Consider the following 24950-nt stretch of genomic DNA (forward strand, 5'->3'; position numbering starts at 1 on the left):
TGCCTGCATATACCTCTCCATCCCTCCGACTGCAGGTTCCTCAGATTCCAGTTCAAAGGGGTTCACTACCAGTGGGCAGTGCTCCTATTTGCCATTTCAGTGGCCCCATGGCTATTTACAAGAGTAATGAAGCCCATAACTGCGTTTCTACAACTGAGGAACATTTGGTTCGAGTCATGCATAGACAACTGTCTCCTGTGTCATCAACACACGCAGACGTACGCCACCAGGATTTCACCAGAAGACTACTCTATGGTTATGCGCAGTCATCCTTCAGGCTTACGAGATCACCAATCTGGATCCACCGAGAGCGAATAAACCTCACAAGATCAGGGCGCTAGCCTCTACCATGGCTTCACACAGCAATTGTTTAATGAAAGCAATCATGGAAGGATGTTTTTGGAGGTCCGACACAGTTTTCGCCAGTCATTATCTTCGCGATGTGACTCTCGAGGACGTCGAAGGTGTACAAAGTTTTGGGCCGTTGTTTGTAGCCAAGCAGGTTACCAACCGCTGACGCAAATAATGAACTCGCCCTATACAGAGCCATTCTATATCCAGTGCAGTCGCTCAGATTTCGCCAGTGGAACAATATTAGATAATTGGTTGTCTACAAGGGCTCGTAGTAAGTAAGACTTAGCTGGTAAGCTAATTTGATCTTTATTACAAGGATGTATAGGGAGCTACTCTTTAATTCATATGCTCAATTGTTTTCATATTCAAATAACCTGACCGTAATGGCGTTTCTCTGACTGTTTCCGCTTCACGGTTTATTGTCTACTGATGTCGTTTCTTCAGGTTGTGAATTGTTGAGGTTTCTGTATTTTGAGGGTTCCCACCTCCAAACCGTCCGATACAGATGCATTAAGGAGTAATGCAGGATAAGTAAAACATGTAGATAAATCTAAATATTTTTTACATTTGTATACTTATCCTGCATTACTACGCTTAAGGCCCACTCGTCACAGACTTGCCTCCCCACTTTGGCATCAGAAACCTCAAAAGTATGTTTTTCTGAAAGCTCGCGCGACAGACAGTGAAGTGAAGAGGTGACCTCAGGTCATCAAGGTCACAGGACAGCAACGAAGGTCATGAAAAGTGGGACTACGAACAACAGTTTTTTATTTCTTCACCCAGGCCCATCGCCGTTACGCTGTCCCGTCTTTTGTCGTGAGGTAAGCAGTAAAAAATATTTAGATTTTACTAAAATTATTTTTAGTCACCTGTGTCACTTGATTGCGTCGATCAATGCTCATCGACGTCAATCACTGGATTGTCTGGTCCAGACTCGAGTATTTACAGACTGCCGTCATATGGCTGGAATATTGCTGAGTGCGGTGTCCATGCTGGTCGTTAGAGGCGACAACAAAATCGGGTGGTCAGGCTCACTGACTGGGTTGATACATGTCATCAGATCCCAATTGTATAGATCGATGCTCATTATGTCAATCACTGGAATGTCAGGTCCAGACTCAAATATTTTCAGACCGCCGTCATACAGCTGAAATATTGTAAAGACTTTATTTGAATTCCTCTATGGGAATGAACACAAAAGAAGATTGATAATTAGATGGATATTGAAATGCTAGATTTCTATATTAATTATCATGATTATGCTGCTGACTGAAATTGCTAAACATGTTAAATGTAGTATTTCTTCTGTACTAAGGAAAGAAGTTTGATGGACAAGATACTATACTTAGGAAAAATGACCAAAAAGCAATAGAGTAACTACAACATGTACAATTGAGTAATCACCTGACACAATGTCCACCATTCCAGAGCCACTTGTAGTACATAGCATATGGTAAGATTCCAATTATCAGGATTATGTACTGTAAGCCAAAAGGTATCTATTTTGAAGTGAGGAAGTATTTGACACTTGCATTTCATGTTTTAGTTTTTAGATATACTGTTTGTTTTACTACAACCGAGGGACTCTGAAGTCACGCTTCAGCATGTGTCATGATGCTGTTAACTAATAACCACATAAGGATACACATCTGTTGTACACTATGCCAGAGTGAAAGAGCAAGAATGCAATCTATTTTGTGATAGGCAGTAGGGCAGAAGCCTAATGGTTATGCATTTAACTTTAAGGTTATACATTTAAGGTTATGCATTGTCTCATCTCAGTGGTGAAATACCCCCCTTGCCCAAATATGGTGTGTAAAGTCTATTTCTGGTGTTCCCTGAAAGGCTGTTGCCGGAATATCGCTAATACCCCATACACTAAATTATAAGTAACTTCGTGACCACACCAATACATGATGAGACTGAATAACAGACTGATCTTTATCAGACTGATCTAGAGCTAATAGTCTGAACCCCGTTTTTGCATGGTATTGCATGTGTAGTACTAGTAAGCCCCATAAGCGCCTCCACCAATCTTAAGAGATGATGCACACACTATCAGTGTCTGGTTTATCCAGATTATTTACAGGCTGCCGGCATATCACTGGAATACTTCTTTTGCATGCGTAACATCATGGAAATTATAATTATTATTATGCACTTATTCATCAGTGAATTTGCCTTTCTATGCTTGCCTTTTACTATGGTTACTAATTATTATCCCCCTCCGGGGGATATAGAAATGGGTTCCGTCCGTGTGCGTGCGTGCGTGCGTGCGTGCGTGCGTGCGTGCGTGCGTGCCGAAATTGTTTAAGGAGCATAACTCAGAAACCGTTAAATATTTCTCTACGAAACTGTGCATGTCATCAGACTCATGCTGAACAGGTGCCTTTTGCTATTTAGGAATTTTATAAATTTTTATTTTTTACGTTTCCATGGCAAGAAGTTTGACTTAGGTTCTATAAGAGTGCTGTTCGTTTCCGGAATGTAACTCAAAAACCGTTAAATACTTTCCAACAAAAACTGTGCATGTTTACTAGGCACATACTGAACTGGTGCCTTTTGCTATTTAGGAATTTTATAAATTTTCATTTTTTTGTGTTTCCATTGCAACAAGTTGGACTTAGGTTCTATAGGGTAGAGTTTGTTTCCGGAGCATAACTCAAAACCCATTCAATACTTTCCAACAAAAACTGTGCATGTTTACCAGACACATACTGGACTGGTGCCTCTTGCTATTTAGGAATTTTAGAAATTTTTATTTTTCACGTTTCCATGGCAATAAGTTGGACTTAGGTTCTACAGGGGTGGTGTTCGTTTCCAGAGTGTAACTCAAAAACCGTTAAATACTTTGCATGTCTACCAGGCACATACTGAACTGGTGCCTTTTGATATATAGCACTTTTAGAAATTATTATTGTTTATGTTCCCATGACAACAAGTTGGATTTAAGTTTTAATATTGGATTGGTTTACTTAAGTAGTAAAACAAATAAACTGTTAAATATTTCCTTGCCAAACATTGCATGTCTATATATAAAGCGCATACTGAACTAGTGCCATTTGATATTAAGGAGTTTTAGAAATGTTTATTTTAGAATTTCCATTGCAGCTATTTTGACATGGGCTAAGAGAAATGTTGGGTCAGTTACCTGGTTTGGGACCATAACGTGTTAAAATGGGCGGGGGATATAGATGACTTTGTCAACTATACGCTTGTTTTCCTAGATTCTCTCTGGCGATGCCATTGTTATCAGAGGTCAACCAAAGGGTGGTCCACCCCCAGAACGGACCCTCTGCTTCTCCAACATACAAGCACCCAAGGTAGCTCGACGGGCAAACCCAACAGTTGAAGGGGCCACAGAAACCAAAGATGAGGTACAGAAAGATTTGAACTTTAATTAATAACAGGGAGTAAGAAGTTTTAACATGATGAAAGGGCAATGTGTTTAACATGTTTAAGATGGGAAACTTGTTGATCAAGCATATTGAGGTTATTCTCAATCAGGTCATCAAATGTGAAACAGGAAAGGATTATCTTGTTGTATATAAGATGTGGTGAAAGCAGATTTGTTTCCCAAGCTTCTTATGAAATTAAAGATGTCCTCAAGATCTACATAACCATCTGACCATGATTAAGATTCCCATTCTTTCTCTTTTTGGCAAATTCGTCATGGCTTATTGGAGAATGGAATTGAGCAAACATTAGGAACAGGAGATTTTTCTGCACAGGAATCATCACTGGGTCCCATTTAGAATGATTCCTTGGAAGTTGTTTTGCATGTTCCTCTATGCCCTCACTAAGGATGTTTGACCTTTGTTTCAGCCATTTGCATGGCAGGCAAGGGAATATCTGAGAAAGAAGCTGATTGGACGTGAGGTCGTGTTCACTGTTGAGTACAAGGCGCCAGGAACTGGGCGCGAATATGGATGTGTTTATTTAGGAAGAGGTAGGAATCCCAATAAGCCAGCTTTTGAAAACAATCAAGTGGCCATATAAAGATTTGAAAGTGTGCCATGGTCCTAAGCTGAAGCAAAAGTTGTTTCCAACAAGTCTACTTCTGTCTGAGGACCAACTCGCACAGCTGTCATGTGATCGACGGAAGTCACGTCACATTTCTGCGTAATTACTTGCTGAAGCTAAGTGGGGAGGCAGGTCTGTGACGGATGGGCCCTTAAACATCTATAAAATTCATGTATAGTGAAACATCCACAGAATTCATACAACCAGATTATGGCACACATATTATCCAGACGAGACAGGTCTCACAGAGTGGAAACTCCACCAAGAGGCGTTTCAACTGGTGCATCAGCGGTTTGGCCAAACCAACATCGACCTCTTCGCCACGCATCAGAACTACCAGTTAATGACGTATGTCTTAACGATCCCAGGTCCTAAGGCTTGGGTGGGAGACACATCCCTTGGGAAGGGCTAAAACTGTATGCTTTTCAGCCTCCTGTTCTACTTACCAGGGTGGGCATGCCCAGTGCCGTACCGTCTGATACAGATGCAGTAAGGAGTAATGCAGGATAAGTAAAACAGTTAGTAAAACCTTAATATTTTTTACATTTGTATACTTATGTTGTATTACTTCGTCCAAGGGCCCACCCATGGCAGACCTGCCTCCCCACTTTAGCTTCAGCAAATAATTATGTCCGACAAGAAGTAATGTGGTGAGATGTGACGTCACTTCTGTTGATCATGGACAGCTGTGCGAGTTGGTCCTCAGACTAGTTTGGAAACAACTTTTTCTTCAGCTTAGGACCATTGCAAGGCACTGTTTTTCTCATAAAATGTAAAAAATATTTAGATTTTACTAACATCTTTGTTTAAATAAATTAATCTCCTTTTGTAATGAAGACAACACTGTCAGTTCCATAAATGAACATTTTACAAGAATGTAAAATGTAAAAGTACTATCACGCTTGCTACAAATTTTGTATTACCTGTACATACCAGTATACTTATGTAAGCCCTTTAAACATATCATCCACAATTTTCTCAGTGTATTATCCAGTCAATCACAGGTCTCTTTCATAGCAGTGCATTATCTTAATTTGTCCATTATGACACATCATTTTATCTATCGGGGCGGTTAGGTAACCTAGTGGTTAAAGCGTTCACTCGTCACGCCAAACATCCGGGTTCGATTACCGACATGGGTACAATGTGTGAAGCCCATTTCTGGTGTACCCCGCCATGATATTGCTGGAATATTGCTAAAAACGGTGTAAAACCATGCTCACTCTTCCATTTTATCTATTGACATTGGGAGTGTGTGACATAATCTGATTGTATGAATTCTATGGATGTTTCACCATACGTCAATCCTATTTATGGATGCTCATGATATTAATCACTGGATTGTCTGGTCAAGACTCGATTATTTACAGACGGCCGTCATATAGCTGGAATATTTCTGAGGTCGTGTAAAACAACCAACCAACCAACCAACCAATCAATTCTATGGATGTTTACACCATACGTGAATTGTATGGATGTTTACACCATACGTTAATTCCATGGGTGTTTACACCATACGTGAATTCCATGGGTGTTTACACCATACGTGAATTCCATGGGTGTTTACACCATACGTGAATTCCATGGGTGTTTACACCATACGTGAATTCCATGGGTGTTTACACCATACGTGAATTCTATGGATGTTTCACCGTACATGAATTCTATGAATGTTTCACCGTACATGAATTCTATGGATGTTTTACCACACTTGAATTCTATGGATGTTTCACCACACTTGAATTCTATGGATGTTTCACCTTACATGAGTTCTATGAATGTTTCACCGTACATGAATTCTATGAATGTTTCACCGTACATGAATTCTATGGATGTTTACACCATACATGAATTCTATGGATGTTTCACCATACTTGAAATCTATGGATGTTTTAACACAATGAATTCTATGGATGTTTCACCACACTTGAATTCTATGGCTGTTTCACCACAATGAATTCTATGGATGTTTCACCATACTTGAAATCTACAGATGTTTCACCATACATGAAATCTACGGATGTTTCACCATACTTGTATTCAAATGTTTCACCACAATGAATTCTATGGATGTTTCACCACAATGAACTCTATGGATGTTTGACCACACTTGAATTCTATGGATGTTTCACCACAATGAATTCTATGGATGATTCACCACACTTGAATTCTATGGATGTTTGACCACACTTGTATTCTATGGATGTTTCACCACACTTGTATTCTATGGATGTTTCACCACAATGAATTCTATGGATGTTTGACCACACTTGTATTCTATGGATGTTTCACCACAATGAATTCTATGGATGTTTCACCATACTTGAATTCTATGAATGTTTCACCACAATGAATTCTATGGATGTTTCACCACACTTGAATTCTATGAATGTTTCACCACAATGAATTCTATGGATGTTTCACCACACTTGAATTCTATGGATGTTTCACCACACTTGTATTTTATGGATGTTTGACCACAATAAATTCTATGGATGTTTCACCACACTTGAATTCTATGGATGTTTCACCACAATGAATTCTATGGATGTTTCACCATACTTGAATTCTATGGATGTTTCACCACAATGAATTCTATGGATGTTTCACCATACTTGAATTCTATGGATGTTTCACCACAATGAATTCTATGGATGTTTCACCACACCTGAATTCTATGGATGTTTCACCACACTTGTATTCTATGGATGTTTCACCATGTATGAATATTTCTCTTGGTAGATAATCTGTAATGATACAGAGCCTTGTGGGTCTAGTTTAGAAGTCAGTTGTAATGCAGCACTGTCTTTGAAGAAACAAGTTAATCAATCTTGAATTATGAATTATGAATTGTGCATTACTTTATTGTAATCGAGTCATTTGTTTGTTAGATGCTAGGCCAGCTGCTTCAAATCTCCTATGTGACTTTCAGATCAGTCTGGGGAGAACATGACAGAGGCCATGATTGCAGAAGGATTTGTGGATGTGAGAAGATTAGGCCTAAAGGCAGATGAGTAAGTTGCATACTGTCAACTGACATGTGGTCATTTGTATTGTGTAACATGTATTATTTTTTATCTTATCCTGCATTTTTACCGTAATGCTTCTGCTGCTGTTCTTTTGACTACAAAGACGGAGCTGAAAGAGGTCTGGCTACAGAAGGTGTTGTAACGACTAGTTGTGTGGCTTACTTCCTCCCACAGCTACCACGTGTCTGGAAGTGGCGATGTCATGTATAACCACATCACTGCTAGTCATAGGACTGTACAGACGTTTGAGAAGAAAGAAACCTTTGCTCAACCTTTGAACCAATACGTTCTCAATTGTATATATTATAGTCAGGTGTACTAGGGTGGTCCGTTCAGGCTTACACACGGTATGATTTTATTCTGGTTTATCACCTGCACCACGTGCAACAAAGTAAATTAGTCAGGTTGCACCACCAAAATATTGGATGCATCATTTTATCATAAATTGAAACACACTTTTTTCATTTAGTTTGAATATTAAATAAATTCAAAGAAAATAAAATTTGAAATGTGCTCCAGTATTTTATTTTGAGGAAATCTGTATATGGCTTATCACAGCTTGATATACAGTCAACAACCTTAAAAAGAAGTTTTAAAGTCTCTGTTGTGATTGTAACCTCAGTGGTAGTTCTAGTGGTAATTGTGAAGAATTAGTTGTGCAAGTTCACTGCATTCAGACCTGTGTATTTCACTATTTTCATGAACTTTTGTTTCCTGGATTGTAAGACATTTGCAGCCAGTTCTACAAGTATTCAGTTTTCCACACATTTATCAAATGTAACTCCTGCCATGCACCTGTGGTGAGAAATGTTACCCTGGGCTCCAGATAAAGGCCATATCGGTGTATGTACGGATAAAAATATGCACAATCCGATGGGGGATAATTTAGAAAACGTATCAGATTCACATCACACCATATATGTAGGGACAAATATTCATAAATATACTTATTTCCCCAAAAACATTCTGATTTCAAGCAGTGTATTTTCTTGAGTATAGTGCGCCCATTTTCCCAAGATACAGCTGTGTAAAGGGGTACACATTATACACGCCATAATGAGTTTTGATGTTTTTACCCCAACGCAAAGATATTACCGTTAGCACATAACACTGGAAATACCGTGTCGACAATTCCGTACTGAAGCACGCAAATTAATCATGTAATTGCAAAAAGTGTTCATTGTATATCTGGACTTACATTTGTAACCTATTTGATAGTTTTATAGAAAATTTAATTCAATGATATTAGTTTCAGAATGTGTGAATGGATCGGTAGATCTCACAACTCAGTGATTTACAACAACCACTGACAGATAACTGTTAACGACACCTTGAAGCAACCTGTTTGCATACACAAATCATAAATGCCATACTCTGACTCGTTAAAAGTCATATTTGTTGTACATGTTGTACTTTTGACTCTTATATGTCAACATAGAGATTTCGTGAGCGCAGGAGCCTCGACGGTGACTGGTTATATTGTTCCATATGTAAAACGTATCTGGCAATAGCGATCAATTGTGCCAAAGTCAGTGCTATGCTTATGGTTCTTACTTTAAATATATAGTAAAGCTGCAACTAAAATAACACAATATGGGAATATATTGTTCTGATAAATAATAGTTTCAGGTACAATTCTTCTGATCATTGCATAAAAATTCTTTAAGTTATATTATTGGGTAATTTTTAACCAGATCACCAGTAGATTGAAAAAAAACGTGTATACAGCTGATTGTGTTTCCGGCTTTGTTTACGCGAAAATACACACAGTAATCTTAATTACTGCAAATAAAACAATGCCTATTTGAACTGGAAATACAATTTAAATGGTAAATCATCATGTCTTGTGATGTTTTATCTGAAAGTTCAAATTTGTATTAACCAAGTTTGTTATCACCTGTTCGTTTACCTGAATTTGCTGAAGGGATACATTGTAAAAGTAAAACATTCTGCTCATAATACTCCAATTTTTCCCCAAAAAAATACTGAATACCCTGGAGGGAAGTGCACATTATAACAATAGACATACATGTACAACAAAAATAAGTACTATTTATTGTTTATTGTCCAGTTTACACAAGAGTAGCAATGCTGTGGTGCATATCTAAGATGACATCCAAGATTAATCCATTAAATTCCATTCTGTTCTCTAAGTGTACTCTTTAGTTTTGCCAGTACTCCTATATTAAATAATGAGGAGTACGTACTCCTGATGCTGACATATCAGGTTGCCCTAAAGTCGGTGCTAGCAGTTCCTACGGATCGCAGAATGACAAAGACCCCGGAACTGCAGTAATTATTGCGGTTGTTTCGTCTGGAGGATCAACGTGCCAAGTTTCATCCCCCAGCTCGGGATTTGAACATGGTATTGAAGTCGCTCTGTACTGCTCCCTTTGAACCACTCCACTCTGTGTCTTTCTTCACTCTCACCAAAAAGACGTTTTTTCTCTTGGCGATAGCTACAGCGGCTCAAGTCAACGAGTTACACACCCTTGACGTCTCCTGAGTACGGTTCGAGCACAGAGCGTACAGTGCTGTCCATCTTGGATTTCATTGCTGAGAATCAATTCCCAGGACAGCTAGACAGATCCTTAACCACCATTCTCCCTTATCATCGGTAGTGGTGATCGGTAGGAAATGATTATTCATTCTGGTCTCGCCTACATCCCAGACGGAAGTTAGTCGAAACACTATCTCGTTGTGACATCGCCACTTCCAGTCACGTGGTAGCTGTGGGAGGAAGTAAGCCACACAACTCTTTGGTACAACAATTTCTGTAGCCAGGACCTCTCACAGCTCTGTCTTCCTAGTCAAAAGAACAGCAGTTGAAGCATTATGGTATTAATGCAGGATAAGTATCCCAATGTAAAAAATATTTAGATTTTACTAAAATTCACCCATAATTCATGTTTCAATGGTTTCCAGCCCAGCTCAACAGCGTCTCATTCAACTGGAAGAAGCTGCAAAGGCTGCTGGGAAGGGCAAATGGGCAGATGGTGCTGGTGAAAATATCAGAGATGTTAAATGGACGGTGGAGAGTCCACGTAACTTTGTAGACTCGCATCACAACAAACCAATTGAAGGTCAGTTATGGAAATACATTGATTTCCAGTGTTGATTGTTGCTGAATCTTTATCCTGCTGAATTGTTCTCACACTTCTTAGCCCTGCCTGCTGGATTAATTTTAGCATATGATGCTGTAAAGAGGGTGGGTGATTTCAAACAGTCTTTATTAAACCTGGGATGAATGAACATATATTTCGCACATTTATTACTGACTGAAAAATACACATTATTATATAAAAAATATCCTGACATTTTCAAACATACAGAGGTTAAGACCAAAGCAAGAATATAATTTGTAAATTTTCTTATCCGAATTACATGATTGAATGTTGAATGCATTTCGTAATTAGGAACCTCTTAAATCATTAAATTTTTGCTGACTGATTTCATCAGTCATATGATTTTTCACTTATCCTGCATTACTCCTTAATGCATTTACGGCTTGTGCTATCCAGGCAAACAACAGTGCGATGGTAAATTATGAACCATTTCAGTAAATTTATTATGCATACGTTAGATAAAATAAAAACAAATATTTAGGTCATCATGTCATTTGCTGAAAGCAGAATATTAGGCTTATTACAAGTAATGTTGTAAAACCTGCAGGAAACAATAACCTACTTATAAAATCCTTATTTCCAATGTTTTGTTTAAATATTTTTTATAGTCAAACATACAAATGCCATGTTGTAATGCTAGCAGACCTATCGAAAATAAAACATGGCACGAGCACAGCATGAAGTATTGCTGTTTTAATATCAGCAAGTTTACATTGTTTCATATAAACACATTGGTGAAAGTTCATGATCTTCTAATTCGACGAGTGTTACAAAGGTGGTTTTCAGTTTAGTTTGATGAGATAAAAACGAAACTAACGATTGCGAGATCAGATTAAATCACTACATATCAGTTATCACCTCTAATATGAAATAGCATTGTGACTTTAACAATATAATTGGCATATTATTAAATCAGCTTGACCTGGAAACGGGAATACATGTATAAACATGCATCACACAAGTTTCTGAGTATCTTTTTATTTGAACTGTTGTTGATATATAAGTGTACCGGTAATAGTCCGGCTCAGTCGTAAATGTCCACGTTCCCAAAATTGTTTTGAAGTTTTTATAGCTGTTCAAGATTAGATATGATTATTTTTTATTTCATACACATCTTGTGTGTAAAAACTATGTATATTGTAGGTATAAGATCAATTAAATGTTTCAACGTAAAATTTAACAGTTATAGTTAGCTCCAGTGATCAAATAGTCCTGCGATCTACTGGCGTTTGAGTCATCAAAATGTGGGTAGTTCATTCTGAGATTGTTTCATGCTTTTAAATCCACTAAAGTAAAAATATTTATTCCAAAATACTTTCATACCTTCCTGGACATGTTATTGGGTAGATTACATCCATCCTAATTACTGTCACATTTTATATTTGGTATTTAATCGCATTCTTCTCGCTCTAACTTTTGGCGTCTTCTGCTACATGTACCCGTATTTCCGGAAGTGATGTCACCATGATTATAATCTCATTCCAAATGAGTTGCAGAAATAACAGACTCAACAAAGTTATAGTTTTTGGCCCAGCAAGTTTTTAGAAAATTTATAATGATTCCACAGACAGTTTCTATAATAATTACAGTGCAGCATTATTGGCTCTGCCTTTGGGCGTAGTAATTATTTTATTCAAGTAGATGAAGCAAACAAAAGCTAGATTTTGTAGAAATTAATTATCTTACTGTCAAAACAGACAAGTGTTAAAATAGAGTATGACTTGCAGTTAGTTCATGTATGTATTGAAATTGTAACTGCCATAAATAATAACAAGTACAGATTTAAATTGACTTTTTATTATTTGTTATAGTTTTCTTTTTAATCAGTTTTAACAATATCTCTTTGAAACTGACTGTTGCGATGGGACATAAAACATCCTGACGACCTCATCCCCCACCTCCAACCCGTTACAATAAGGATTACCATTTGATGTGAAGATGAATTTAAAGGGATATGATTAATGTAACTGTGATGTACATGTTGATGATTTTGTTGTCACTACAATAATTGTGTACCACGCAATACGTCTGTAGATAATGTCGATTGGCATGATCACTCTCCACAGGTGTGTGTGACAAAAAAGTGGGTGTGACAAATGTGCTTTGAATTAACATTCATGCTATTTTCAGTAATAGTTTCACATTAAATTTGGGATATTTTAAGAATTTTTGCTTTATAATACATTTAAAGATTTTATAGCTTGATTTTAGAACAATTTGACATAACATTTATAAAGTTATTCCATAAATCAGAGACCCTTTACCTATTTCGGTATATAGTGTCTGCATAAATGAAAATATGTATTCCATGATAAAATCAAATTCCCTTTAAAACAGTTATCTACAACACCAAAGTTACTCAAACTTTATCTTTTGGTCTCTCACTTACTAGCAGAAGTCAAGAAAAAAACAGTCACAGGTAAAGTTTCAAACTGACAGATTTTGACCCATGAAATTCACAGGACGGGGCTTGAAGATCAAAACACCAAAAATGTCCAGCAAATCAAATAACAAAGGGACAACAATCTAGATGGATTTACCTACAACCCTTCCTCCTTAATATTATACAATTTTCGGATCACAAAAACAATCATAATTTAGATATTTTGTACTTATCCTGCATTAATCCTTAATGCATTCACTGCTTACCTTACGACAAGAGAGAAAGCGCCTCGCCATGGTTCTGGGTAAAAAAATAAAAAGCTGCTTCCATCTCAAGTCGGCTGTTTGTAGGACCATCGCGGCTGTCATGTGCCCGGAAGTGATGTCACATCAAATCATATGGCTGCCATTTTGAATTTGCATTTCATTTGTTTACCTCTTATCAACGTGGTCAAATTTGTTTGCAATTCTTGGCTAGGTATTAACATGCTTATGTATAGTTAGATACCTCTAGCCCTTGGCGTTACATAGAGTTTTCATGTAGATTTCTATTTCAATATTTTACGCTTTTAGAACTTGTTTTAGAACTTTTTGTCGATCATACCATGTGTGTTTTCATTGGCAAGCTCAAGTCCATCTCAACTACAACTTCTAATTTTCTAATTTTGCATAACACATGCGGTGTACAAATTGTCATGATAAAAAAATCTTCTTATCCGCGTTTCTTGGACTGCACTCTCTCTGCTTTGAGTTTCTCCATTTATAGACCGGTCACTCACAAACATTTTTATAGCAGGTCTGATGCTTGTGAGCCCATTTACACCCTCCACGTCAACAGAAACGACATCATCTCATTTCATCTTTACAGCCAAACACTCATCGAGAGTGAGGCCTTCGCACCAAACCAGAAGCCACCCATCAGTTTCAAGACTTCTGAGGGTGCATCAGACCAGATTTGAGTTTGATCTGCGATAGAGAATACTGACCACCGGATCCAGCACTTGGGAATATGGGTTAGGCATTACATGAACAAATTACCCAATTTGTCACTTTCATCAGCATCTAAGACGCCCAAGTGTTTGGAAGACAATTTTCCCTCTCGTGCCTTAGAAGTTAAGTGGCTATTCAGACGTGTTTCTGGGTATAGGTTCCCTCTGACGACAACTATACAGACCATACTTAACATCACATATGTTAGGTTTGTCTTATTGAGCCCGAAGTCAGGCATGCACTTTTGCTTTGGTTTTTCTTATTTGGGGCCTAACAAGAAGACCTGATTGAGACCAAAGACATTCGACTAAACCACTTATGGACTGTCGGCAGCTGAGGGATCTGGAAAATTTCCCAACAAATCTTCCGCTTAGTGGTTTACGCTCAACATTGGCTAAACGATGCCATGGAGGTGTTGGTACTCTCTTTAAATTGTGTCATGTAGCGTCTGGTAGGCAGCTGTGCCAAAATGAAGAGATTCACACCTCCAAGATCGGTTGTACATTTGAATTGTCATATGCTACAGGGTATCCATCTGTTGGGATCATCGCACATAGGCCAGCGACAAGAGTCACAAATTTCAGGGAGATCAATTTGCGTCAGCTTCGGCCAAGTCACATGTCCTACATAGAACTCGCATACACCACTTGGCTGTTTAACACACAGTTCATTATGGATTCAAGCTCCCCACAGCAACATCCCGTTCACTGAGCTCTCTTTACTATTGCTGCCACCAGTGAAACCTCCCCACTGTGATAGGTGGCTAAAACAATGCTTGGAGTTGAACTTGCCGACTGACCGTTATGTTCACGAACAAATGATGCCTGCCGTGACGCTGAATGCTCCAAAATATTTTCTTTGTTAGTCAGTTTGAATTTCTGTTTTATTACAACTATCATGTAATTGGAATAGTAGGAATGTAAGTGAGAATTCGGTTGATTTTTCCATTAGTCTGCAATCTCAAACCAATCTGATCAAACAAACAAAAAGGTAAATTCGTCTGGGAAATGTGGTCAGTTGTAAACCTTTTCAAAATTAACTATGATGGCATTCCCAAAGACATAAGCAAAAGTATAAACATTACATTAGAAATTTTCAAGACTTGAAATGGCTGCGCCCACAATGGAGGCAGCAATGTTATCGAGAGTGTAACAAAGGAGCTTGTTATGGACAGTGATTTGTGTGGAGCTCATACCTCGCTTCCAGCATATTGCGGGCGGCAGCCTTGGGGTTAAAGCATTAGCTCGTTATACTGAAGACCCGGGGTTTAATATCTGACATGGGTACAATGTGTGAAGCCGATATCTGGTGTCCCCCACCGTGATATCGCTAGAATATTACTAAAAGCGGTGTAAAATCATACTGACTCGCTCACTCTGGCACATTGCAGGTTTCTAGGTTATTGCACAGGGTGATTTAAATATCACGGGTCAAGAGCCCTCACTGTAAACACCAGAATTAGGTCAGCTAACCTAAGAGGAGCAGTGCAGGGTCATTGTACCAGGTTGATTGCCGTGCAACTCACAATATCCACCGACACCAGCACTGTGGTGTGGTGCCTGTGCAATCAAAAGACAACTAGTGGATATCGCTATGGTTATGTGCGATCATCCTACAGGCTTTTGAGGCCGGTAACCTTGATCCACCAAGACCAAACAACCCTTACGAGATGAGAGCGGTAGCGTCTACCATGGCTCTACACTGCAAGGAAGGATGGTCAACACACATTTCGCCCCAGCTGCTGTCTTCACCATGTGGCATTCGAAGACGTCGAAGGCATTCACAATTTTGGCCCTCTGGTAATAGCCAGCAGGTAACCAAACCCTGACGCAAATAATGAACTCATCCTGTCCAGAGCCAGTTTTCCCTCCCCCATGCAGTACTGTCTACAACACGCCTGGTGAGAGGAATTTTTCAAGTTGTGTACACAGATTTATCCTCAATTCTTATGTTCTGTCTGTGAATATGATTGAACCAACCCAACCGTTTTTATGCTTTTGTCCGCCTTAGAGTCATTTGACAGGTTTTTGTCTTTCAAAGGGTTTTGGACCGCCTCAGTGGTCTAATAGTAGAGCGTCCGCCCGTACAGCGGAAGGTCCAGGGTTCGATCCCCGCCCGCGTCATACCAAAAGACGTTAAAAGGTGGTACTTGTTGTTACCCTGTCTGGCGCTCAGCATTAAGGGGCTAAAACAAGGACTGGTTGGCTCGGAGTCAGTATACTGTGTCTGAGTGGGGTATTCATGTTAAACTGCGGCATGGTATCTCAGTGAGCTAGCACTATAAATCGGCATCAGTCTGGACTAGTACAAGCAGCTACACACACACACATACATGTGCATGCACGTCGCTATATAAGTGCAATAATCTTGGACGCGACGTTAAACCCCATTTCACCTCACCTCAAAGGGTTTTGTTTATTGAGGTTTTTCACATCTGAAGCTAGGGGCTAAAAGCGTATGCTTTTCGGCCTCCTGTTCTACTTACCAGGGTGGGCATGCCCAGTGCCGTAACGTCTGATACAGATGCATTAAGGAGTAATGCAAGATAAGTAAAACAGTTAGTAAAATCTTAATATTTTTTCACATTTGTATACTTATGTAGCATTTCTTCGTCTAAGGGTCCATCCTTGGCAGACCTGCCTCTCCACTAACAGCTTCAGAAACCCTTGTGATAAGTTCGGGCGACCAGCAGGAATATTATTTGATGTGACGTCACTTCCAGTCACATGACAGCGGCGATGGTCCTACAAAAAGCAGACTTGAGATGGAAGCAGCTTTTTATTTTTTCACCCAGAACTATTGCTAGGCGCTGTCTCTTTTGTCGTAAGCTAAGCAGTGAATGCATTAAGGAGTAATGCAGGATAAGTATACAAATGTAAAACATATTTAGGTTTTACTAAGATATTCTCCTTTCAATAAGGCAGCACTGGTGAAAGAGTTTTTGGAATTTGTGAAATAATCGTCAGGTTGTCCTCGTAGTTATTCCAGGAGTATGCTGTTATAATTAATAAAATCTTTTAAAATTTAAATGCAGATTCATAGATCGATTCTGGAGGAACCAATGTACTTAATTTTTTAACTTATCCTGCATTACTCCGTATTACTCCGTATTGCATTTACTGCTGTCTTTGACAGAGTGACGAACTGTGTGAGATCCAGCTGCTGAAGAAAGTTGTCCCAACCAGCTCAGGAGGCAGCGCCCTCTCACAGTCGGCACGTGACCCGGAAGTCATGACGTCACACAAAAACACATAACTGCTTTGTCACCTCCACGGACGGACGTACTGTGTATCCCTTGTGGAAATTAAAGCTTATTATTTGTTTTTTATATTTTGCGTGTTTCTACATTCATTATATGCTGCTACATTGTTACCTGTTATGGGCCGTGACCTTAGGGTCTTCCCATTCGTAAATTGTAACGTTTATCGCTCGTCTGTGGCTCACGTCACAGTAATTTACGGGCGCAATGTTGTTCCCGCCATTTTGTTTTCTTTCCCGCCATTTTGGCCATTCACCACGTGGCCACGTAATGTCGTGTTCTGCGTTTTGAATTCTCTCTTTGGCTTGGGTAATACATTACATTTATGTATGTTGTTTTGGTGTGCTTAAAGCCTTGCCTTTTCGCTACCTCTCAGCGTAATTGTTTCTTCTCATAAACTTCAATATAATACGAAGTTTTTGAGTTACATTATGTCTCCCGTACTCTGTGGTTTTGCCACATGGTTACGTGTTTGCACATGGTTATGTGTTTGCTTAAAGCTATGCTTTTTCGCTACCTTTTAGCGTCATTGTTTGATCTCATAAACTTCATTGAAATACAAAGTTTCTGAATCACATTATGCTTCCCATACTTTGTGATTGGCCACATGGTTATGTGTTTGCTTAAAGCTATGCTTTTTCGCTACCTTTTAGCGTCATTGTTTGATCTCATAAACTTCATTGAAATACAAAGTTTCTGAATCACATTATGCTTCCCGCACTTTGTGGCTTTGCCACATAGTTATGTTTTGCTTAAATTCCAGATTTTCTGCCTCGCTGCACTTGTTGCCGCGGGAACAAATCTGGTCGGGGCCGCCCCTTTCTGCTGTGATTGTACGACGCCCTGTACTTTCACAAGGCAGTGCCGATGTTGCAGTCATTCGTCGCTGTGATCCTTCAGCTCATGCGAGTATCCAGGACACACCTCGCTCAACGTGCTCGTCGACCCCCACCTACGTTGACGGCAGCAGCGCTCAGCGGAGCTTCGCAGTGCTCCCAGCACCAACGGCGGCTCCCAACGTAGAGTCTGCCTCCCATGGCACGACATACGACCGTTCACGGTCTCCTACTCCACCGGCGGCTCCAGCGCTCCCAACGTAGAGTCTGCCTCCCCTGGCACGACATACGACCGTTCACGGTCTCCAACACCACCACATCAACGCTGATGTCTCCGGCGCCCCCGGCGCCTCTGATGTCCCGGCGCTCCCGGCGCCTCGTGCGCTCCCGGCGCTCCCGGCGCCTCCGGCGCCTCTGATGTCTCGGCGCCTCGTGCGCTCCCGGCGCCTCCGATGTCTCGGCGCTCCCGGCGCCTCTGATGTCTCGGCGTCTCGTGCGCTCCCGGCGCCTCCGATGTCTCGGCGCCTCCAGCGCCTCTGATGTCCCGGCGCTCCCGGCGCCTCCGGCGCCTCAGATGTCTCGGCGCCTCGTGCGCTCCCGGCGCTCCCAGCGCCTCTGATGTCTCGGCGCCTCGTGCGCTCCCGGCGCCTCCGATGTCTCGGCGCCTCCGGCGCCTCTGATGTCCCGGCGCCTCGTGCGCTCCCGGCGCCTCTGATGTCTCGGCGCCTCGTGCGCTCCCGGCGCCTCGTGCGCTCCCGGCGCCTCTGATGTCTCGGCGCCTCGTGAATTCCCGGCGCCTCTGATGTCTCCGCGCTCCGGCGCCTCCGCATCCTCTGATGTCTTCGGCGCTCCCGGCGTCTCTAAGGTCTTTGATCTCATGATCTTCGACGCCTCTAATGTCTCTGGCGCCTCTGACTACTCCGGCGCCTCAAGAGTTACGGAAGAAGCGCCTATGATGTATCCGGCGCCTAAGATGACCTCCGGCGCCCAGATCAACAAGCTTTATCAAGCTCAGATCAACGAGCCGACTATCCGATCTTCTACTGCGGCTTAAGGGGCACCATCGGCAATCGCCTCCCCGACGCCACTGCCCTCTTCTCTTGCTGCCCTCTTCTCTTGCTGCCGTCTCATAACTCGTCACACGGAGAAGCATGGTGAAACAACTGTCGCCGCTCCTGTCGCTACTCTCCCGTCGGTCTTCGGGATCGTGACTATCGTTCTACTTCCTGGGTGGAATCTTTTCAACCAATAGACAGTTGGTCTGATTCAACTTGCCCACTGAGACGTTATCCATAATCCCGTCGTTTAAAGCGCTATGATTCCGGAGAGATGACCTGCGGGTTTCCATCGAAACAGAGCGTCATGTGAACAGCGTCTGTATCAGATTCGACGACGACATCCACTTACAAAGAGTTTACTTCGTCGACATCGCCGACACCAACGCTGTTCTACCCTACCCTAGCGCCAGCGCTCCTGAAAGAGACTCTTCCTCGGCGCTCACCGGGTTTTCCACGACGCCCATGGGGTTCCGTGTTTTATCGCAAAACTCGGGTACACCACTTGATCGCCTCTCACGCAGTTCATTGAGGATTGTCTGTGTGTGGAGTTTGCACCTCAGTTCCGACTCCAAGGCGGTTTTCTCGGCTACTGCGCAGTGTGATTTACATGTCACGTGTCAAGTACTCGGACTGTCAACAACTCCGACCGGAATTAGGTCAACTTACCATGGCAAGGGGTGCCATGTATTTCTACAGATTGGTTTCCATGTCTAACTGTAGGCTTGGTGCTACCACTCAACCAGGCGCCTGTCGCAGTCCATCCATGTACGGATGTTGGAAACAATAGACCTCCTCTACCAACACGGCTGTCACGAGGAACCTTGTTTCATCAACCCTTCGCTGTAAGAACGATAGCGCCTATAGGCGTTCAAGGGATGGAAAAGATCGCCTTCCTTCGTCCGGTTTGATCTTTTCGACTACGACACCTTCCTATCTTCCGCCTTGACTACCGGACACAGTGTCGATTTGATACTTAAAGTCCCTCGGCCGTCCCACTGACCCCTGTTGCATACCTGCCTCGTATCGTGTTGTCGTCCTCCATCGTCACCTCGATATAAGAACAGGAGTACTTATACGCCGCTTCAGGGATGAAAACGATCTCATTACTTCGTGCAATGGCCATATTGCCTCGACTTCCTACTACCCGGTTACGTCGATGCCCCGGCGGTCGATTGTGAAGCTGGTTTACTTCGTCTACTTGAGGTTGGCTCGCAGGCTATCACACCTTTTTCCGAATCGTACCGACGGTACGCAATCGCAGACCCCTGTTGCTGACTACCTCCCCTGCCACCTTGTCAGTGGCTAGTGGCCCACACCAGCCCACATTGTGACCACCTGTGATCCAGAGATCAACACCATTGGCACAGCAACAGCCTCGAGATAAAGGCTTATCCAGGACGTCGCTTGCTGACAGTGCTCTCTCGGTCACGCCCTGTTGATCGTGTCCACTGACGACGTCACCGTAGTGTGGTGTTTGCGGACCCAGAGTACTCGCCCCTCTCCCGGCGCTACAAACTCGACCGGCGCCCCCGAGAATCACCATCTTCGGCGTTCCAGGCGCCTCAAGCTCTCCGACGCCTCACGCTCTCCGGCGCCTCGGGCCAGAATATGTCAAACGGTCGACACCCCAACCCTAGATCTGTTTGCCTCATATCTGAATGTGGCCAGCTGTCGTCTTCCATTCCACCTGTGCCGGATACGACCGCTGTGGCAGTCGAAGCCTTCCATCGTTCCTGAGAAGGATTACGCGTGTACGCTTTTCCGACTCCGGTCCTCCCTCCCATGGTTCTTCAGAGATCCAGGCCACTCGACCCCTGCCATTGACTTTGGTCTCGCCTTATTGGTCAGCCAGAAGTTGGGTTATCGACCTCCGAAACATACCCAGAGACAACCCCTGGAACTTCCGGTGTGGTCCAACCTTCTGCTCCATCCACACGGTCTGTTGCCACACCCTCATACCCGCATGTTATCGTCTGCACGCCTGACACACCTGCAGAAAGCCAAGGGCTATTCGGCTATAGCGACCAAGGCTATTGCTTCAGCCCACCGTCCATCTACAGGGGGACTGTATGCTGATAAATGATGCTTGTTCCAGGCATTTTGTTCTGACAAACACCAGGATCCGATGACAGCGTCACCGCAGATCCTGGATCAGTTCCTTCTGTACTTGCGTAGCACCCGTCGGTTGAAGGGCTTACCACCCCCACACACCTGGTCGCCATCTACTCCGTTCTGGCCATCTCGGACGATCGGAGAAAGACGAAAATTCCCGACCTACGGGCCTGGCTGCGCTCGTTCAGTCTTGAAGACCTGAAGGCCAAGTTCGGACCGCCTGCGTTGGATCTGAATGTGGTCTTCAACGCCCTTCGAACCACTCCCCTCGTCTTCCTTCTACGACCTTAAGTAGAAGACGGGTATTTCTACTGGTTTTGACTACTGCCGCTCGAGTCCATGTACAGCACGCCCTCGACGTCTCCCGTGCCCGGTTCGAATGCGGTACCCAGGGCGCCGTTCATCATGGACCGTACTGGGACGTCAGCGTAAAGACTCAACTCCCAGGACAGCCTGATAGATCATTCCTTGTCCCCTCCCCCCTCGTCCAGTGTGGGTGCCGAGGATGAGGATGAGCGTCATTATGCCCAGTAAGGGCACTGAAGGTTATTCTACGATCTAAAGACTGCCGCAAGTCTAGGAAACACCTTTTTCTGCCGGTCTCCCCTTCGTCGCAGTCATTGGTCAGCCGGAATACTTTTCCCTGTGGCTCCGGACGGTCATCCTTAAAGCTTATGAGCCGCCGGATTGGACCCTCCCCCCAAAGGCTATCACCTGAAATAAAATGAGATCAGGGCGATCGTATTTACACTGGTTCTTCACGGTATACTGTTCCATCCAGTCGTTCAGGGAAGCCTGTTCGTGGCGATCGGACACCGCCTTCACCAACCACTACTTCCGTGATGTAGCCTTGAAAGTTGTCGCCGGCGTTCACAGTTTTGGTCCCTGGTTGTAGCCCAACAGGTCATCTATCTCCGACGCCACTGATTCTCCGATACCCTGAGCGGGGCCCGTCGACCTCTCTGGTGTTTATCACCCCAGACGAGACGGATCTCTTGCGTTCCGCATTCGCTCTTAGGTCAGTTTTAGTTTTGGGTTACCCGACTCATTCTATTGCTGTCACCTATCCGGGTTTTACTTTTTGCATCAACTCTCGTTTCCTGACGACAGGAATGGTAGTAGATGTGGACACCGGCGCCGACGCCAACGCTTCTCTGATACCTGAGCGGTGCCCGTCGACCTCACCGGTGTTCCTTGCCTCCAGCCTAGAGGGCTCTCCTGCGTTTCGCATTCGCTCTTGGGATTGGTCGTAAATTTTGCCGCCGACGCCGCTGATTCTTCGATTCCCCGAGCGGGGCCCGTCGAACTCTCTGGTGTTTATCGCCTCAGATTAGAGGGCTCTACTGCGTTTCGCTTTCGCTCTTCGGTAAGTTATATATTTTGGCAACACGCCTCATTGTATTTCGGTTACCTATTCGGGCGTTTCGTTTTTGCATCGACTCTTGTTTCCTGAAGACAGGAATGGTCGTAGATGTTCCGGTCATCACTTGTATGCGGTGCGGATTCATCGGACCTAGACAAGGGTTTAATATGGTTCACATCTGCAGGTATGCCCACCGGCCATGCCGTCTGATAAAGATGCAATACGGAGTAATGCAGGATAAGTTAAAAAATTTAGTAAAATCTAAATATTTTTTACATTTGTATACTTATCCTGCATTACGAAGTCTAAGTGCCCTCCCTTTCGCTACGCTACCTCCCCACGAAGTTTCAGATGTTATGTTTAAAGCAGTTATGTGTTTTTGTGTGACGTCATGACTTCCGGGTCACGTGCCGACTGTGAGAGGGCGCTGCCTCCTGAGCTGGTTGGGACAACTTTCTTCAGCAGCTGGATCTCACACAGTTCGTCACTCTGTCAAAGACAGCAGTAAATGCAATACGGAGTAATACGGAGTAATGCAGGATAAGTATACAAATGTAAAAAATATTTAGATTTTACTAAATTTGTTCCTGATGGAAGTATGAGTCATTTTCCAGGTGGGGCATAAGCAATTATTTGAATGAGAATTCCAACGATAAATATATGGTTAAATATTAATGACAACTTCTCTCCAAATCCAGGTTTTGACATGATATATGCATAGTTCAGTATATTGTTGTGGTTGATCATATTTTCTGTATTTTTATATACGGACACATCACCACCATTATGCAGAGATGCTAACCATTACATTTTTGGCATTATGATTATTTATTACGCTTGTCCACCCCAAATTACAATTTTTGACATATTTGTCACGATATATTTACGTCCACAAAATATCACATAGATCAAATTGTTAATGCCCCGATACTAATTGTATGTACACCGATATTTCTTTGGAACTCGAAACACCACATTGTCTTTCCGCAATAAAAGTTAATAATGTAGTGTCACATGATGAATTTCATGAATGTGTGGAGCTTGGACCACATGTTTCGGCAAGAATGCAGTTTACCGGGTGAATGGAAGTTTTCCCGACGCCCTGTTTTTTTTGCATTGCTAAAATAACAGGGTTTGCTGTGGCTTGCCCCTTAGCTTGCAACACATGCTTTTGTAAGTAAGTCTTATGTCTAGGCCTAGCAAACAGGTTGAAGTGAAAACCTGCATTGTGGTAAATGAAATTACGCTTCATTACACCACTGAATACTCCAGAGCTTCAATAAGGGTTGGCATCTCTGCATTATGCTTTGAATATGACCTGTGCAAACACCTGCTGGCATTTTCAATGAGCCATACTTTTGTATGGTAGTTTTTAATCTGCGATCAAATTTAGATAATTTGGTATCAGTGTAAAGCATGTGATTCAGTTAATCAGAATATGTCCTTAGTTCTTACTTCTAAAACAATGGTAAATCGACTCTGCTGAATATGGGCTTGCGATTTCCCAGTTTCCTGTGCAGGAATTGTTGTAACTCAGTAGGCCAGCACAACTATTGTCGCCAGTCTAAGGGTTAAACATTTACTTAATCTCAAATTCAAACTGATCACTGCTGATTGATACATATTGCATCTGCATGCAAGTGAGATTTGTTCTTATTGCAGCTGTCATTGAGCATGTACGAGATGGTTGCACGGTCAGAGCCTTCCTCCTTCCAAGCTTCCACTATGTCACTGTCATGCTGTCTGGCATCAAGGTGAGCCCTAGTCATTAGATCTGCAGTGTCATGCTGTCTGGCATCAAGGTGAGCCCTAGTCATTAGATCTGCAGTGGCATGCTGTCTGGCATGAAGGTGAGCCCTAGTCATTAGATCTGCAGTGTCATGCTGTCTGGCATCAAGGTGAGCCCTAGTCATTAGATCTGCAGTGGCATGCTGTCTGGCATCAAGGTGAGCCCTAGTCATTAGATCTGCAGTGGCATGCTGTCTGGCATCAAGGTGAGCCCTAGTCATTAGATCTGCAGTGTCATGCTGTCTGGCATGAAGGTGAGCCCTAGTCATTAGATCTGCAGTGTCATGCTGTCTGGCATCAAGGTGAGCCCTAGTCATTAGATCTGCAGTGTCATGCTGTCTGGCATCAAGGTGAGCCCTAGTCATTAGAACTGCAGTGTCATGCTGTCTGGCATGAACGTGAGCCCTCGTCATTAGATCTGCAGTGTCATGCTGTCTGGCATCAAGGTGAGCCCTAGTCATTAGATCTGCAGTGTGATGCTGTCTGGCATGAAGGTGAGCCCTAGTCATTAGATCTGCAGTGGCATGCTGTCTGGCATCAAGGTGAGCCCTAGTCATTAGAACTGCAGTGTCATGCTGTCTGGCATCAAGGTGAGCCCTAGTCATTAGATCTGCAGTGTCATGCTGTCTGG

The 24950-nt window shown here is 42.6% G+C and overlaps 1 protein-coding gene across 1 annotated transcript in view; it reads left to right on the plus strand.

Annotated features, from left to right (window-relative positions):
• LOC139476036 (staphylococcal nuclease domain-containing protein 1-like) overlaps positions 1 to 24950 on the plus strand; it is a 55352-nt gene that overhangs the window by 2628 nt on the left and 27774 nt on the right. Inside the window, exons 2-6 of the mRNA XM_071259277.1 lie at positions 3582 to 3731; positions 4180 to 4303; positions 7310 to 7391; positions 10332 to 10489; positions 24194 to 24285. Of these exons, the coding sequence (XP_071115378.1) occupies positions 3582 to 3731; positions 4180 to 4303; positions 7310 to 7391; positions 10332 to 10489; positions 24194 to 24285 (606 nt within the window). The remainder of the gene's footprint in view (positions 1 to 3581; positions 3732 to 4179; positions 4304 to 7309; positions 7392 to 10331; positions 10490 to 24193; positions 24286 to 24950) is intronic.

This window comes from Haliotis cracherodii, unplaced genomic scaffold (assembly GCF_022045235.1).
Source record: "Haliotis cracherodii isolate W230 unplaced genomic scaffold, xgHalCrac1.p SCAF_3, whole genome shotgun sequence".
NCBI classification, from domain to species: Eukaryota; Metazoa; Mollusca; class Gastropoda; order Lepetellida; family Haliotidae; genus Haliotis; species Haliotis cracherodii.